We start from the raw sequence: 18,459 nt of genomic DNA on the forward strand, positions 1-18,459 counted from the left end.
AAAATTATAATCTAGGTTAGTAAAAGGTAACAAAACTACAACTAATGTCAGTAACGAATTACCACAACAAATGAACTGACGAACTACTACGCAACAACGGTCTACTAGCTAGTTACAGGAAATGCTGACTATTTCACAAATAAAAAAAATTGGGCGCCATCAAGTTTATGCGGGTACGTGAAAACTTGAAAAAACGTTGAAAAGCGTGTAAAGAGTGAAAGAGAGAGACGCAGTTAAAAAAACGGTTTGGTCTGGGCGACAAACGATAAGAAAATTTCCGATCGCGATAAGGCGTGTTCTTTTACTCGGAGCTCACAAAAAAACAGGAGTCTTCCCACAGGACGACGGCGACGCGCTGACCAAGTCCTGCCGCAGCCTGGATCCCCCGATGTGCAACTCACCAGGTCCGCGTCTTCGACGTCGCGATCATCCAAAAACTCCGGGTCTCCTAACCGGCGCTACGCGATGATCACAGCGCCTAGCAAATTTCCCTCGTTTTCGCTGCCCTCTACGTCGCCTCTGTACGGCTCCGAAACTTCGCCCCTGGCGTGGACCCTACAGGTGGAGCAATAAGCCTACATGCGGCAAAAGGCACGAAATTTACCTTATACAAGGGATACGCCTCACTATCAATCTATGGAACTGAGTCCTCTCAAAAAAGAAAGGAAACCATCAGGTCAAACCTCGCCAAACTCAAATACACCTCTTCGCGGCACCAACTCTCTCTCTTCTGTCACTTTGCACCCCCTCCTCTCGCTTGGCCGTCTCCGTCCCCGCCAGTACTACTTCGTAGAGACAAAAAAAAAACTCAAAATTTGGCGGAGCTGCCGGCGACAATCCGCAATAAAAAAAAAGGTCGAGATCGGTGACAGGCGTTCGCTACGACTGATCAAAACCATCGAGCGAGACTTCGTCTAGGCCCCTTTCACCCTCGACTCCGAAAAAAAAAATCGTAACAAAGTATAAGATCATTTATTTGATTCAGATCGGATAAAATCAATCATCGAAATAGAGGCAGGGTGGGTGGGCGGGGCTAGTTATGTTCTTCTGTCGAGTGAGACTGGAAACTAAAATAGAATCTAGAAAAGTCTAATGAAAAAAGTGAAAAAAAAACGCTAATCGTATTTTTTTTTTTTTTGTTACACTATTTGCTATAAAATTTATTTCTTATTTCATGCATCTGGCCTGACTTGACCTAGCGTGACCGGACCTCTTCTAGTTAGAAAAATGGTCGAAAATGTTACAAGTGCCAAAATCAGTTTTATCTTATCAAAAATTTGCCCCGCCCACCTACTCTCTGGAAGAATCCGGAAAACATCGGTAGAATCCGGAAGAATTCAAAAAAACCCAAAGCAAATGAGGGAACCAAGAGAACCCAACAGAATTCTGAAAAACTCAAAAAGAATTCGATAGAATGTGAGGGAACAGGGAATAATCTTAATGAATCTAAAAGAGTCCGAGAAAATCCGAGAGAATCCAACGAATTCCACGAGAATTGGAAAGAATCCTGAAGAATCCAAAATAATGCAAAAGGATGCGAGAGAATCTGGCGAAATGCTGGGAGGATAAGAAAAAATCCGAAAGAATTTGAAAAAAACCGAAAGAATAAGAATCCAAGAGAATGTTGGTGAATCTGAGAAAATCTACCAGAATTCTAATGAATGCCAGAGAATACTAGAAAATCGGGCTAAATTTCTACAGGAACGGAGAGCATCCGGAAAAATCCATAAGAATCCAACAGAATGTGAAAGAATCCAAAAGAATCCGAGAAAATCCGACAGAATCTTAGAAAATACGGGAGAATATGAGAGGATACACAAACTTTTCTGCTGACCATTCCCACAACTATATCGAAATACTCTTCGAAAATTTTTGAATTTTCATTTTTAATCTTTTCAGTTCTTGCATTTTCAAACTTCTAGGTAATGGAATCCTTAGATTTTGCAAATTTTCGATTTACAATTTCGCGAGTTTTCAATTTTCCATTTCTTCCCCTTCTTAGATTTGCAATTTTTCGTTTCGCTTTTGTACTTTCTTAATTTTTTCAATTTTCCGGTTTTTAATGTTGTGATTTTATAGTTTTTCTTTCCTCTTTTAATATGAAATTTTCAATTTTTGGATTTTTAATTTTTTTGGTTCTCAATTTTTCGTTTCCTCAGTTTTTGATTTGCAATTTTTCTGGTTTCCCTTTTAAGTATGTAATAATAATTATAAATTTTAAAATTTTTTTCTTTTTCAATTTTAAAAACTTTTTATTTTTTCAATTTTTCTAATTTGGATTGTTTATTTTTCAATTGCTCGATATTTAATTTTTCAATATTTCAATCTATCAATAACAGTTTGTCAACTTTGCAATTTTGACGATTCTATAATTTTTCGATTTTACAATTTTTTTGGTTTTCTGATTAACTAATTTTTTTTTCGATTTTCGAGTTCCTTGACTTTTAGTTTTTCAATGTCTCGTTTCTTCAGTTCTTCGAATTGCAATTTTTCGATTTTCCACTTTTACGATTCTCGACTTTCTCAACTTTTTAGTTTTTCGATTTTTCAATTTTATTCCGATTTTTTATTTTTCGATTTTGCAACTTTTTTATCAAACGAAAAATTAACAAATCGAAAGAAAAAAAATAGGAATAGGAAAAACAAATACGGTAAAATGGAAATATAGAAAATTAAAAAAATTGAAAAATTCAAAAATTGGAGAAGCGAGCAATTGAAAAGTCAAAGATTGAAAATCTGAAAAATTTAATAAACGAAAAATTATAAAATCGAAAAATGACAAAATAAAGGAAATGAAAAAACGAAAATTGTGATATAAAAAAATCGTAAGATTTGGAAGCAGGAAATTCAAATATTGAATTTCCAATTTTTCGATTTAATAATTTTTTCGATATTTAAGTTTCGCAATTTTCATTTTTTTAAAGTTTTAATATTTCGCTTCTTCAGTTATTCGATTTGCAACTTTTCGATTTTACACTTTTTCGATTCTGCAATTTCCCGTTTTTTCAGTTTTTCGATTTTTCAATTTTATTGCAATTTTTCAGCTTTTCGATTTCTAATCTGCGATTTGATTGTTTTTCTATTTTTCAACTGTTTTTATCAAAAAGGAAAAATTGGAAAAATTGCATAACTGCAAAACTGAGAAACAAAATTGAAATTACGAAAAAGAATAAAATGAAAATTGAAAAATCTAAAAATTGGAAATCGAGAGCTTGAAAAATTGAAGAAACGAAAAATTAATAATTCGAAAAAAAAATTGAGAAACTTCAAAATCGAAAAAGTCCAAATAGGAAAAACAAATATCGTAAAATTGAAAATTGTGATATAAAAAAAATCGAAAGATTTGGAAGTCGGGAAATTCAAATATTGAAATAATTGAATTTTGCAATTTTTATCAATGTTAAAGTTTTTTCGCTTTACATTTTCGACGGTCCTATAATTTTTTGTGTAAAACTCGGTCTCAAACAATCGTTCAAAATTACGTTCTCTGACAGTTTTCGGAAATCCTCATCCGAGTTAAAAGAAAAACTTCTCTAGTTTTAACATTTACTCACGAAACCAAGCCTTAAAACTAGATATTAACATAAACTACAATAGAACTATTAGTATTTTCTGGGCACAACGTTTTCAAGTGAAACCCTACCAACTGCAGATTTTCGCTGAACATAGGCGCATTCACATCACGGTCACAGTCACTCTTGTCGATCACATAACAGAAAACTTGTTTTTTCTTGGAATTAGAACAACTAACATTTTTTCGCGGCTCCATCTCAGAAATTTCAAGAGGTTCATACTTCTTTCGTTCAGCTAAAGGCAAATGTAACTTGCTTCTCCAGTTGTAACTTAGCACCTTCTTAGTTTCCCAGAATCGTCCGACTGAAGCTCCAACAACACCACTTCTCATAAAACCGACGAGCGCCAACGAATTTGTTCCTTTCGGATGCAAAACTTCTCTAACTTCTCTGAAAATCCCACCTTGAGACCAATACCTCGACCCGAATCTGATTGCAGAAATGCCTGTTTTGGCACATTTACTAACACTCAGAGCCCAACCATCTGAAATAACGACAGCAGTGCATTTGAAATAATAGCTTGTGTCGTCTACATGTAGCTTGTCCAGAAGAGCTGCTACAGGAACATTTGGTACTTTGGTGTTATCTAAAAACGTCTTTTAGAAGATATAGGTGGATATTGTTTTCTTACCATTTACTGAAGGTTCCAAAAAACCTTGCTTTCCACTGTTGGTCTCTTGCTTTGCTTGTTCTTGCAGTCTGTTGCTTAGTTTTGATGGACAGAATAACTGCGGAATTTGCGTTTCTGCTTCTTCGGTTGTTGTGTGCATATGTGATGGGGTTTCTTTTGCAGGGTTTCCTTTTGCTCTCTGTCCTTTTATATCTTCTCGCCTCTCGCGCCGCGCGGATGATGGGCGATTAGTACTTGGTCCGAATTGCTGTCCTCCCGTTTTTTCCGATTTCCAAACATGACGTTTCCTTGATTCCTGTTCGCCTGATTCCGGTTCCTCTGATTCCGTTTCGTCTGGTTCCGGTTCCTCTGATTCCGTTTCCTCTGTTTCCGATTCCTCTGATTCCGTTTCCTCTGTTTCCGATTCCTCTGATTTCTCATCTGATCGCGGGTCATCTTCTTCTGGTACCGTTGTAACTGGCACTGGTTGCGTTGGTGATGGGGGTCCTTGACCGTTTTGTCCTTTTTCTTGTTTTGCCGTTTTGGTCGTTTTTGGTACTGGGGCTTTTGTGGGCTGTGTTTGCGATGGTCCTCGTATTGGAAGCCTTTCTTTTGATGGTGACGCTATTTCGGACTTTTCCTGTGGTGGTAGGCGTGTGCTTGACTCCAAAGAACAACATAAGTTTTGACATTCCTCAGATTTGTGCCATACTACGCCATACATCAAGTAAATGGCTAACATTGCTATGAAAAAAGGTATCGCTACTATCAGGATTAGAACGCATGCTAGTTGAAAAGGAGTTAGATTCATCCAACAGTTCTAAAATTGTGCAGTTAGATCAATTAAAATTTCTGTTTATTATACTTACTTTAACCATTTTCACTTTGACGCTTCAATGTTTTGAAAATGGTAACTAAACAATTATTAAAAAACAATTTCGCTAACTGCGATTGTTATTTATTAACAACTCAAATACAAGGAAAAAGTTATGTCAATACTTCAATTATCTTATACCAGTCAAAATTTGTATATAGGGCTTTAATACTACACGTTCCCAGTTGAACACCAACCAATTTTTTCTTTTCGTCGAAAATAGGAGCCCCATTATGACCCTCGCACCTGTCATCTTCAAACAAAACTCGGTTGTCAAACTTCCGTAACTTAAAATTATTCGAGCGAATAGATTCGAATTTACTCTTTTTTGCTAGGGGAAGGGTGATATCACCGTTCCAAAAATAAACCGTTGCGTCGTCACCAACGTCACGAGACAGATTAGCCGGAAAGAAACACGAATCGTCTTGGTCTTCCACCAACTGGATGACAACCAATCCATCGACTTTGACTACATTTTTGACTTTCTTCAGAAGTCCTCCGGTGGACCAGAAGTTAGAATTGATTCTGACAGCAAGCGATTGAGTGTTGTCGTCATCTACGCAGTCTTCTAGAGCGAGAACCCAGTTTACTGCCACCACTGCAACAGCACATTTAAACATCTGTTCTTCAGAATCGTCGCTGTAAAGGTTTTCGAGTAGGGCTGCAACAGCAGGGAATCTTGGGGGTTCGTCAAAGCATTTCGGTGAAGTTCGTTTGGTTCCAGATGCGACCGCGTTTTTTGTGTTTCTGGTTGACCGACTAGAACCATTTAAACCCATTTCTGGAAAATTCACTTCAATTTCGTCTTCTGTTGACAGTAGCTGCGAATCTAAATCTGGCGAACTCATATTGTCTAGTACCCTGTATTCAGTGCAGTTTTCATGTAGATTTGAATTATAATCTACATTATTTACCATTCTAGCTACTCCTAAAATTCATTATGTTATTTGGCGCGTGGGTAAAGTTTATTGTTTGTGTAATACTCGGTGTCAAACAATTGTTCAAAATTATACTCTCTCCCCGCCGTGCAATAGTTCTCATGTGTGACTCGGACTCCCCGTACCGTTCGTCACCGATACTGTCACATACTTCTAAGCATTTTGCAGTTTTACCCTGCTTAGTGCTGATGGAAACAATGAGAAGGACGATCATTGCAATGAAGAACGAGATTAATACAAATAACAGGAGTATGAGGGCTGCTTGGAACGGAGTTCTTCGCACCCAGCAAGTCTAAAAAGAGTCGTAAAAGAAAGTGGTGGAGTATTAAGACTTACTTCACGTGGGTCACGCTTAATCATCTGTTGGGTTGAAGAACCAAGATCGAATTTTTATAAACACAGAGCTGACTTGAATCAAAGAAATGAACGGATGAAACTAGATCTACATGCATGAATTGAAAATTTGATCTTTATATATGTAGTAGGGTTGGCCATGAAAATCTAGTGAGTTTGTTGGTATTCGATGCAGAAGAATAAAAATTCCCTGAACTTTTTTCGTTAGGTTATGTTTTATTCAATTAAAGGTTACAAAATATGCCAGAAATATATTTAAGAATTTTTTTTTTCTTCCCCGCGTTTATAAACCCATTGACTTAAGAATTTTGTATAATATGGTTCGCCCCCCTTTAAATCCAAACTGTTCCCTAGAATATGCCAAAAGAGTATCTACAGTGAAATATTCGTTTTTTTCATTAAGTTGTCAAATTTGTCGTTGCAGGGCTTTCCCAAACATATAATTTGTAAATAAATCCGTTAGTTTTCGCTTGCCAGATAGTGATGTTTTTAAATTTTGTTCCCCTATTGATAAAATTTTCGCCACAGTTGATGTTCCCACCTATTAGAAAAAAATTAAAAAATATTTTACAGCGTATTTTTACATTACAGAAAGATCGGGCCTGTCTTTTCGAAACTGCAAAAAACATCTTTTTATTGGAATTTCTTGTTGCAGTAAAACTATTTTAGGCATTTTCTTTTTAAATAATGTCCCAATGATCTGTGAATCTGTCACAATGACAAATTATCTATGCTGACAAAATTAAGACAATCGTTTGCCTGATTAAAAAATTGCGTCTAATAATTCTATATCTTGCCTTTTTTTTTCTAAATATACATAGCCGTCTTTTCACAACAAGAAACTTAAAACATGGTTAAAATGGTACATTTTTGTAAGGAAATATGCATGTTGCACTTATTAATTTTACATTTTAAACATATTTTAAGTTTGATGTTGTGAAAAGAAGTCTACACTTATTAAAACAGAATGACAAATTGTCAGCCCACCCACACGCCCTATCTTAATTGTGATGATTTTTTTTATTCGCTGTGAATCAATGTAGGCGGAGCTTAACTGTAAAACACTTATTTTTTTACGAGAAATTAAAAACATGTTTTTGAGGATCGTGTTGTTCAAAGAATACTATCTATAGTGTTTGGTTGGTTATATTTTAATGGATTTTTCTTAGTTAATACCTGCTAAGGTAGAACTGATTCTGGCAAATAACATACCTTCTAAGAAAAGAGAGGGTGGGTGGGCGGGGCAGACTACCTGGTAAGATAAAACTGATTTTGGCAAATAACATATCCTTTAAGAAAAGAGAGGGTGGGTGGACGGGGCTAACTACCTGCTAAGATAAAACTGATTTTGGCAAATGAGATACCCTCTAAGAAAAGAGAGGGTGAGTGGACGGGGCTAGTACTTACTAAAATAAGACCGATTTTGGCAAATGACATACACCAGATTGTTTCAAATTTTTCAAAAAAAAACGGAGTCCCAAAATTAGCTCATAAACAGGTCAGATAAGAGTCTTATTTCAGTAAGTACAAACCCCACCCACCCACCCTCTCTTTTCTTAGAGTGTATCTGATATGCCAAAATCAGTTTTATCTTAGCAGGTAGTCAGCCCCTCGCACCCACCCTCTCTTTTCTTAGAAGGTATGTCATTTGCCAAAATCAGTTCTATCTTAGCAGATAACAGGTTGAATATCTCTAGTGTTTGGTTGGTTATACTTTAATGGATTTTTCTTAGTTAATACCTGCTAAGATAGAACTGATTCTGGCAAATAACATACCTTCTAAGAAAAGAGAGGGTGGGTGGGCGGGGCAGACTACCTGGTAAGATAAAACTGATTTTGGCAAATAACATATCCTTTAAGAAAAGAGAGGGTGGGTGGGCAGGGCTAACTACCTGCTAAGATAAAACTGATTTTGGCAAATGAGATACCCTCTAAGAAAAGAGAGGGTGAGTGGACGGAGCTAGTACTTACCAAAATAAGACCGATTTTGGCAAATGACATACACAGATTGTTTCAAATTTTTCAAAAAAAAAACTGAGTTCCATAATTATCATAAACGGATCAGGTCAGAGTTTTATTTTAGCTGATACGAGCGCCACCCACCCACTCTCTCTTTTCTTAGAGGGTATCTCATTTGCCGAAATCAGTTTCATCCTGGTAGGCACTTGTCCCGCCCACCCGCCCTCTCTTTTCTTAGAGAGTATCTAATGTGCTAAAATCAGTTTTATCTTAGCTAAATACAGCTGTCAAACTAAACTGTCAGTCCTGTGAAGGCAAACACGTAACCTTGGTGTGTTCGAAATCTCCTAAGTTGTCAAATGGAGAACCATGAAGAACCTTCAAAAGCTCCACAAACAGAAGGCTTGTGCAACACTCTAAATAACGCTACATATTAGGATGGATTTTTACAGACATTATTAGTGGTCAATTTAAAGGGCAAAGATATCACACGTCCAGTAATACTGTGTGAAGTGTCAATTATTGACACGGGATCACACCGGTCATAAATCGGCAGCGAAGCAACCAAAGAAATAGGTTACGAAATCCTTAGAACAGAAGAACTTATTCATGTTTCGTTTGGAGGTCTTTCATCTGAAGTCACTTCTCATCATTGCTATCGTGTCTATTTGGACAATCCTGATAAAAGTTGCACTTGTCATTTTGAAGCTTTGGACCAATCAGTCATTTGTACTAATGTATTGGGTATACGAAATGGTCCATGGATGAAAAGCCTGCAAGACCTTAATATCAAAATCAACGAGAGAAGCCAAGCACCCATCGAAATCTTAATCGGTCCTAATAAAGCAGGAAATCTCTTCTGTGGTGAACAACATATTTTAAAATGCGGTTTAGTTGCCATGAAGACTAAACTAGGCTGGACTCTGATGGGTAAAGTGCCACTCCTCCTCCAGATGCACAAAAATCCTGCAACATTGTCGCTCTGTCACTTTTGTTAACAACACCAAACTTGACTTGAATCCAGAAGAGCGGAAATCTAACCAAGAGCACGAGCAAGAAATCCTTGATAATTTTCAGAAGACAGTGACTAGACTACTAAATGGAAGATACGAAGTCTCAATGCCATGGATTCATAGACACAAACCACTACATGATAACCTGAACCTAGCTAAGAACAGACTCGATAATCTCATAAATAAGCTGGAAAAGGATGGCTATTACAATGAATAAGACCAAGTTTTTCGAGAATGGTTGAAAGAAGGTATAATCGAGGAGGTTAACGACAGCGAGATTTGTATCTTAGTTCACTATTTTCCTCATTGTCATGTGGTAAAGTTATCAAGTAGTACAACTAAGAGAAAAAGACAGTCCATCACTGAACCAAATTTTATATGTATATAATTTTGGGTGCAACGACATGTTTTTGTTCACATAGAATTTTGCGACCATTTAATTCCCTGTGTTTATAACCCATTGACTTAAGAATTTTGTATAAAGTGGTTCGCCCCCCTTTAAATTCCAACTGTTCCCTAGAATATGTCAAAAGATTATCTAGGTTGAAATATTCGTTTTTTTCATTAAGTTGCCAAATTTGTCGTTGCAGGTCTTTCCGAAACATATAATTTGTAAATAAATCCGTTAGTTTTCGCTTGCCAGATAGTGATGTTTTTAAATTTTGTTCCCCAATTGATAAAATTTTCGCCACAGTTGATATTCCCACCTATTAGAAAAAAATGAAAAAATATTTTACAGCGTATTTTTACATTACAGAAAATATGTTCGAGATCCTCACATTTCGAAAGAAAGATCGGGCCTGTCTTTTCGAAACTGCAAAAAACATCTTTTTATTGCAATTTTTTGTTGCAGTAAAACTATTTTAGGCATTTTCTTTTTAAATAATGTCGCAATGATCTGTGAATCTGTCACAATGACAAATTATCTGATTAAAAAATTGCGTCTAATAAATAATTCTATATCTTGCCTTTTTTTTCTCAATATACATAGCCGTCTTTTCACAACAAGAAACTTAAAACATGGTTAAAATGGTACATTTTTGTAAGGAAATATGCATGTTGCACTTATTAATTTTACATTTTAAACATATTTTAAGTTTGATGTTGTAAAAAGAAGTCTACACTTATTAAAACAGAAAGACAAATTGTCAGCCCGCCCACCCGCCCTATCTTAATTGTGATGATTTTTTTATTCGCTGTGAATCAATGTAGGCGGAGCTTAACTGTAAAACACTTATTTTTTACGAGAAATTAAAAACATATTTTTGAGGATCGTGTTGTTCAAAGAATACTATCTATATTAAGAAAAAAAGGTCAAATATAAACCCCGCCCACCCACCCCATCTCAATTCTGATAATTTTTTTTATTCCTAGAAACTTAAAACATATTTAAAATGGTAAATTCCTCTAGATAAGCCCCGCCCCTCGACCTCACAACGAATGAAAAATTCATCAGAATTGAGAATTGAGCTCGGGGCGGGTAAGGGTGGGGTCTAATATTTGGCTTTACTTTTCTTAATATTCATAGTATTCTTTGAACAACACGATACTGAAAATGATTTTAATTTCCGAAATAGGATTTTGCAGTTAAGCTCCGCCTCCTTGGCTAACGACGAATAAAAAAAATCATTACAATTGATACAGGGTGGGTGGGCGGGGCTTATATTTTTTTTCTTTTTTTTTAATATACATTGCCATCTTTTCACAACAACTAACTTAAAACATGGTAAAAATGGTACATTTTTGCAAGGAAATATGTATTTTGCAATTATGGGGCTGAGCCTAATTGTAAAATTGATGTTTCCTTATATAAACTTTCCATTTTAAATATATTTTACGTTTCATGTTGTGAAAAAAAGTCTACTTATATTAAACAAAAAGGCAAAATGTCAGCCCGCCCACCCGCCCTATCGCAATTGTGATGATTTTTTTTATTCGTCGTGAATCAATGGGGGCGGAGCTTAACTGTAAAACACTTATTTCTTTACAAGAAATTAAAAACATGTTTTTGAGCATTGTGTTGTTCAAAGAATACTACGTACACTAAGAAAAAAAAGGCAAAACATAAACCCCGCCCACCCACCCCATCTCAATTCTGATGATTTTTTTATTCTTAGAAACTTAAAACACGTTTAAAATGGTAATTTTTGTAAGGAAATATGGGTTTTGCAATTAGGCTCCGCCCCTAGATCTGCCAACAAATAAAAATTGCATTACTATTTAGATCAGGGCAGGCATGAGTGGGGCTTTAACTTTTTCTTAATATACACAGTATTTTTTTAACAACACGTTACTCAAAAACCAGTATCGGCTCGTCATATGAGGCAAGTGAGGCGGCGCCTCACAGCATATATCTTAAGAACAGATTGATTTAATTTATAATTAAAAAAGAGCTTTCAATGCATTTTTAGTTACAAAAATATGTTGAAATGGTAAATCTGTAGTTTATTTTTTATTTTTTACACTTTCTGCGGACATTTTCCGTTGAATACTGTACGATTCATGCCCCGAATTCTTTAACTGAAGCGGCCAGAGCGTCGGTTCACTTGAGCCAATGAAGCCCAATCACAGACACGGATTTCCATGACTCAGCTGCTATACCCCTATACATGAATTCGCTCGGAACTGAGGCGATATCTTCGATGCTTCTCGGCCAATTTCGGCGGACCCATTAAATCATTTTCCCATTTATTTTACAGAATGGAAGGGGTGCAGGGTGCGTGTGTAATTAGCATAAACGTGAATAAAAGTCCAGGAGTTGGTGTTTCGTGTTTTTGTCTCTTTTATAGGTACAGGGTACAGGTGAGTGAAAAATGAATCCCGAGTACGATATTGTCATGTTGCTTCTTGAAACGCCGTTTTCACGACGAACCGAGTTAGAACGTCGGTAAATTTTGCTAAATATCGAACAGTCAAAACCGTTAACTTCCATTGATAAGCGACAATGTCATCAGTACTCCAGGTCTTTTAAACCAGCCTGGTACGAAACATAAACGGCTCTGCCGTAGCCGTAATATTTATGCTGAAAGTCTATATTGTTGGCCGTGTCTACTCTTAGGCAATGTAAAAAACACATGGACGACGTCTCCGGGATATAACGATTTAAAGGATTTCATTCGAAGTGCAAAGTTACATAAAAGTTCCAAAGTACACATTAAAAATTTCATGGGCTTAAAAGATTTAGAAAGGAACACAACTATTGCCGAATCCCTTGAAGAAAGTGCTAGTTTAAACAAAATTTTGACTTGTAAAAACATTGTTGATTAAATGTGTTATGGGTGTTAATATTATTATTATTATTACTATTATTAGGACCCACTACTGACTGGGAAATGAACGGTATTCAGGCAAGACTTCTATCATTACTAACTACTAAGACCAAATAATATGCATTAATCACATTAATTTAATTAATTTTATTATTGAATATTATTATCAAACTTCTATCATCGCCTCACCACATCAGACAGTCACGAGCCGCCACTGTCAAAAACATGTCTTTAATTTCTCGTAGAGAAATAAGGATTTTGCAGTTAAGCTCCGACCCTTGGTTCACGACGAATAAAAAAAAATCATTACAATTGAGACAGGGTGGGTGGGCGGAGCTATATTTTGCCTTTTTTTTCTTGATATACATAGTCATCTTTTGACAACAAGAAACTTAAAACATGGTTAAAATGGTACATTTTTGCAAGGAAATATGGTTTTTGCAATCATGGGGCGGAGTCTAATTGTAAAATTGATGTTTCCTTATATAAACTTTCCATTTATGAAAAGAAGTCTACATATATTAAAACAAAAAGGCAAAATATCAGCCCGCCCACCCGCCCTATCGCAATTGTGATGATTTTTTTTATTCGTCGTGAATCAATGGGGGCGGAGCTTAACTGTAAAACACTTATTTCTTTACAAGAAATTAAAAACATGTTTTTAGGATCGTGTTGTTCAAAGAATAATGTGTATATTAAGGAAAAAAAGCAAAATATAAACCCCGCCCACCGACCCAATCTCTATTCTGATGATTTTTTTAATTCTTAGAAACCTAAAACATGTTTAAAATGGTAAATTCTTCTAGATAAAAATATGGATCTTGCCATTAAGCCCCGCCCCTCGACCCCACAACGAATGAAAAGTATGGGTGGGGCCTACTAATCTTCGGCTTTATTTTTCTTGACATACATAGTATTCTTTGAACAACTGAAAATGCTTTTAATTTCTCGTATAGAAATAAGGATTTCTGCAGTTCAGCTCCGCCCTCTTGGCTCACGACGAATAAAAAAAAATCATTACAATTGAGACAGAGTGGGTGGGCGGGGCTTATATTTTGCCTTTTTTTTTAATATACATTGCCATCTTTTCACAACAACTAACTTAAAACATGGTAAAAATGGTACATTTTTGCAAGGAAATATGAATTTTGTAATTATGCGGCGGAGCCTAATTGTAAAATTGATGTTTCCTTATATAAACTTTCCATTTTAAATATATTTTACGTTTCATGTTGTGAAAAGAAGTCTACTTATATTAAAACAAAAAGGCAAAATGTCAGCCCGCCCACCCGCCCTATCGCAATTGTGATGATTTTTTTTATTCGTCGTGAATCAATGGGGGCGGAGCTTAACTGTAAAACACTTATTTCTTTACAAGAAATTAAAAACATGTTTTTGAGCATTGTATTGTTCAAAGAATACTACGTACACTAAGAAAAAAAAGGCAAAACATAAACCCCGCCCACCCACCCCATCTCAATTCTGATGATTTTTTTATTCTTAGAAACTTAAAACACGTTTAAAATGGTAATTTTTGTAAGGAAATATGGGTTTTGCAATTAGGCTCCGCCCCTAGATCTGCCAACAAATAAAAATTGCATTACTATTTAGATCAGGGCAGGCATGGGTGGGGCTTTAACTTTTTCTTAATACACACAGTATTTTTTGAACAACACGTTACTCAAAAACATGTCTTTAATTTCTCGTAGAGAAATAAGGATTTTGCAGTTAAGCTCCGACCCTTGGTTCACGACGAATAAAAAAAAATCATTACAATTGAGACAGGGTGGGTGGGCGGGGCTATATTTTGCCTTTTTTTTCTTGATATACATAGTCATCTTTTGACAACAAGAAACTTAAAACATGGTTAAAATGGTACATTTTTGCAAGGAAATATGGTTTTTGCAATCATGGGGCGGAGTCTAATTGTAAAATTGATGTTTCCTTATATAAACTTTCCATTTTAAATATATTTTACGTTTCATGTTATGAAAAGAAGTCTACATATATTAAAACAAAAAGGCAAAATATCAGCCCGCCCACCCGCCCTATCGCAATTGTGATGATTTTTTTTATTCGTCGTGAATCAATGGGGGCGGAGCTTAACTGTAAAACACTTATTTCTTTACAAGAAATTAAAAACATGTTTTTGAGGATCGTGTTGTTCAAAGAATAATGTGTATATTAAGGAAAAAAAACAAAATATAAACCCCGCCCACCGACTCAATCTCTATTCTGATGATTTTTTTAATTCTTAGAAACCTAAAACATGTTTAAAATGGTAAATTCTTCTAGATAAAAATATGGATCTTGCCATTAAGCCCCGCCCCTCTACCCCACAACGAATGAAAAGTATGGGTGGGGCCTACTAATCTTCGGCTTTATTTTTCTTGACATACATAGTATTCTTTGAACAACTGAAAATGCTTTTAATTTCTCGTATAGAAATAAGGATTTCTGCAGTTCAGCTCCGCCCTCTTGGCTCACGACGAATAAAAAAAATCATTACAATTGATACAGGGTGGGTGGGCGGGGCTTATATTTTGCCTTTTTTTTTAATATACATTGCCATCTTTTCACAACAACTAACTTAAAACATGGTAAAAATGGTACATTTTTGCAAGGAAATCTGTATTTTGCAATTATGCGGCGGAGCCTAATTGTAAAATTGATGTTTCCTTATATAAACTTTCCATTTTAAATATATTTTACGTTTCATGTTATGAAAAGAAGTCTACATATATTAAAACAAAAAGGCAAAATGTCAGCCCGCCCACCCGCCCTATCGCAATTGTGATGATTTTTTTTATTCGTCGTAAATCAATGGGGGCGGAGCTTAACTGTAAAACACTTATTCCTTTACAAAAAATTAAAAACACGTTTTTGAGCATTGTGTTGTTCAAAGAATACTACGTACACTAAGAAAAAAAAGGCAAAACATAAACCCCGCCCACCCACCCCATCTGAATTCTGATGATTTTTTTATTCTTAGAAACTTAAAACACGTTTAAAATGGTAATTTTTATAAGGAAATATGGGTTTTGCAATTAGGCTCCGCCCCTAGATCTGCCAACAAATAAAAATTGCATTACTATTTAGATCAGGGCAGGCATGGGTGGGGCTTTAACTTTTTCTTAATATACACAGTATTTTTTGAACAACACGTTACTCAAAAACATGTCTTTAATTTCTCGTAGAGAAATAAGGATTTTGCAGTTAAGCTCCGACCCTTGGTTCACGACGAATAAAAAAAAATCATTACAATTGAGACAGGGTGGGTGGGCGGGGCTATATTTTGCCTTTTTTTTCTTGATATACATAGTCATCTTTTGACAACAAGAAACTTAAAACATGGTTAAAATGGTACATTTTTGCAAGGAAATATGGTTTTTGCAATCATGGGGCGGAGTCTAATTGTAAAATTGATGTTTTCTTATATAAACTTTCCATTTTAAATATATTTTACGTTTCATGTTATGAAAAGAAGTCTACATATATTAAAACAAAAAGGCAAAATATCAGCCCGCCCACCCGCCCTATCGCAATTGTGATGATTTTTTTTATTCGTCGTGAATCAATGGGGGCGGAGCTTAACTGTAAAACCCTTATTTCTTTGCAAGAAATTAAAAACATGTTTTTGAGGATCGTGTTGTTCAAAGAATAATGTGTATATTAAGGAAAAAAAGCAACATATAAACCCCGCCCACCGACCCAATCTCTATTTTGATGATTTTTTTAATTCTTAGAAACCTAAAACACGTTTAAAATGGTAAATTCTTCTAGATAAAAATATGGATCTTGCCATTAAGCCCCGCCCCTCGACCCCACAACGAATGAAAAGTATGGGTGGGGCCTACTAATCTTCGGCTTTATTTTTCTTGACATACATAGTATTCTTTGAACAACTGAAAATGCTTTTAATTTCTCGTATAGAAATAAGGATTTCTGCAGTTCAGCTCCGCCCTCTTGGCTCACGACGAATAAAAAAAATCATTACAATTGAGACAGAGTGGGTGGGCGGGGCTTATATTTTGCCTTTTTTTTTAATATACATTGCCATCTTTTCACAACAACTAACTTATAACATGGTAAAAATGGTACATTTTTGCAAGGAAATATGTATTTTGCAATTATGCGGCGGAGCCTAATTGTAAAATTGATGTTTCCTTATATAAACTTTCCATTTTAAATATATTTTACGTTTCATGTTATGAAAAGAAGTCTACATATATTAAAACAAAAAGGCAAAATGTCAGCCCGCCCACCCGCCCTATCGCAATTGTGATGATTTTTTTTATTCGTCGTGAATCAATGGGGGCGGAGCTTAACTGTAAAACACTTATTTCTTTACAAGAAATTAAAAACATGTTTTTGAGCATTGTGTTGTTCAAAGAATACTACGTACACTAAGAAAAAAAAGGCAAAACATAAACCCCGCCCACCCACCCCATCTCAATTCTGATGATTTTTTTATTCTTAGAAACTTAAAACACGTTTAAAATGGTAATTTTTTGTAAGGAAATATGGGTTTTGCAATTAGGCTCCGCCCCTAGATCTGCCAACAAATAAAAATTGCATTACTATTTAGATCAGGGCAGGCATGGGTGGGGCTTTAACTTTTTCTTAATATACACAGTATTTTTTGAACAACACGTTACTCAAAAACATGTCTTTAATTTCTCGTAGAGAAATAAGGATTTTGCAGTTAAGCTCCGACCCTTGGTTCACGACGAATAAAAAAAAATCATTACAATTGAGACAGGGTGGGTGGGCGGGGCTATATTTTGCCTTTTTTTTCTTGATATACATAGTCATCTTTTGACAACAAGAAACTTAAAACATGGTTAAAATGGTACATTTTTGCAAGGAAATATGGTTTTTGCAATCATGGGGCGGAGTCTAATTGTAAAATTGATGTTTCCTTATATAAACTTTCCATTTTAAATATATTTTACGTTTCATGTTATGAAAAGAAGTCTACATATATTAAAACAAAAAGGCAAAATATCAGCCCGCCCACCCGCCCTATCTCAATTGTGATGACTTTTTTATTCGTCGTGAATCTATGAGGGCGGAGCTTAACTGTAAAACACTTATTTCTTTACAAGAAATTAAAAACATGTTTTTGAGGATCGTGTTGTTCAAAGAATAATGTGTATATTAAGGAAAAAAAAACAAAATATAAACCCCGCCCACCGACCCAATCTCTATTCTGATGATTTTTTTAATTCTTAGAAACCTAGAACATGTTTAAAATGGTAAATTCTTCTAGATAAAAATATAGATCTTGCCATTAAGCCCCGCCCCTCGACCCCACAACCAATGAAAAGTGTGAGTGGGGCCTACTAATCTTCGGCTTTATTTTTCTTGATGTACATAGTATTCTTTGAACAACTGAAAATGCTTTTAATTTCTCGTAGAGAAATCAGGATTTTTGCAGTTCAGCTCTGCCCTCTTGGATAACGACGAATAAAAAAAAATCATCACAATTGACATAGGGTGGGCGGGCGGGGCTACATTTTGCCTTTTTTTTCTTATTATGTGTAGACTTATTTCGGCAACAAGAAACTTAAAACATGTCCAAAATGGTAAATTTTTATAGTAATAAATGAAGTAGAAAAGTGGCAATCCAGCTCAAAGCAAATATCAATCAGACTACTGACAGACAAAAAACTAAATCATCAAATCAGTTTATCCAACTTAAAGAAAAAATATCAAAACCTACTTTACTATATAAAGATTGTAAATGGATAATATAAAATTGTGCGTTTTTTTAAATTTTTAGAAATAAAATGTTTAATCCAAATTCGTATTTAAACTTGTGTTATGTAGGCAACCAGTAATATTCCCCCGCTTCTACCCTGTCACCT

The 18,459-nt window shown here is 35.4% G+C and overlaps 2 protein-coding genes across 2 annotated transcripts; both read right to left on the reverse strand.

Annotated features, from left to right (window-relative positions):
• Window positions 1-3,571: 3,571 nt before the first annotated feature.
• Window positions 3,572-5,092, reverse strand: LOC135124664 (uncharacterized). The gene is made up of 3 exons (XM_064049898.1): window positions 5,052-5,092; window positions 4,204-5,002; window positions 3,572-4,158 (listed from the first exon to the last, which is right to left on the reverse strand). Exons 1-3 carry the CDS (start codon window positions 5,058-5,060, stop codon window positions 3,572-3,574), a joined length of 1,395 nt encoding a protein of 464 aa, XP_063905968.1. The 5' UTR covers window positions 5,061-5,092.
• Window positions 5,093-5,169: 77 nt separating this feature from the next.
• Window positions 5,170-6,410, reverse strand: LOC135124665 (uncharacterized). Its single transcript, XM_064049899.1, has 3 exons — window positions 6,331-6,410; window positions 6,040-6,286; window positions 5,170-5,984 (listed from the first exon to the last, which is right to left on the reverse strand). The coding sequence occupies exons 1-3, from the start codon at window positions 6,352-6,354 to the stop codon at window positions 5,170-5,172; spliced, it is 1,086 nt and encodes a 361-aa protein (XP_063905969.1). The 5' UTR covers window positions 6,355-6,410.
• Window positions 6,411-18,459: the final 12,049 nt, after the last annotated feature.

Source organism: Zophobas morio, unplaced genomic scaffold (assembly GCF_036711695.1).
Source record: "Zophobas morio isolate AGI-343-1 ecotype UQ-CSIRO unplaced genomic scaffold, CSIRO_AGI_Zmor_V1 ptg000007l, whole genome shotgun sequence".
Taxonomy (NCBI): domain Eukaryota; kingdom Metazoa; phylum Arthropoda; class Insecta; order Coleoptera; family Tenebrionidae; genus Zophobas; species Zophobas morio.

What these genes read in the sequence shown, in the direction of transcription:
- LOC135124664 (XM_064049898.1), bottom strand. An exon ending in TTTGGAACCTTCAGTAAATG is followed by an intron (nt 4,159 to 4,203) that starts GTAAGAAAACAA and finishes AGACGTTTTTAG; the next exon opens with ATAACACCAAAGTACCAAAT.
- LOC135124665 (XM_064049899.1), bottom strand. Translation starts at nt 6,354, where the DNA reads ATGATTAAGCGTGACCCACGTGAA. An exon ending in TTAAGCGTGACCCACGTGAA is followed by an intron (nt 6,287 to 6,330) that starts GTAAGTCTTAAT and finishes GACTCTTTTTAG; the next exon opens with ACTTGCTGGGTGCGAAGAAC. An exon ending in GAACAATTGTTTGACACCGA is followed by an intron (nt 5,985 to 6,039) that starts GTATTACACAAA and finishes AATGAATTTTAG; the next exon opens with GAGTAGCTAGAATGGTAAAT.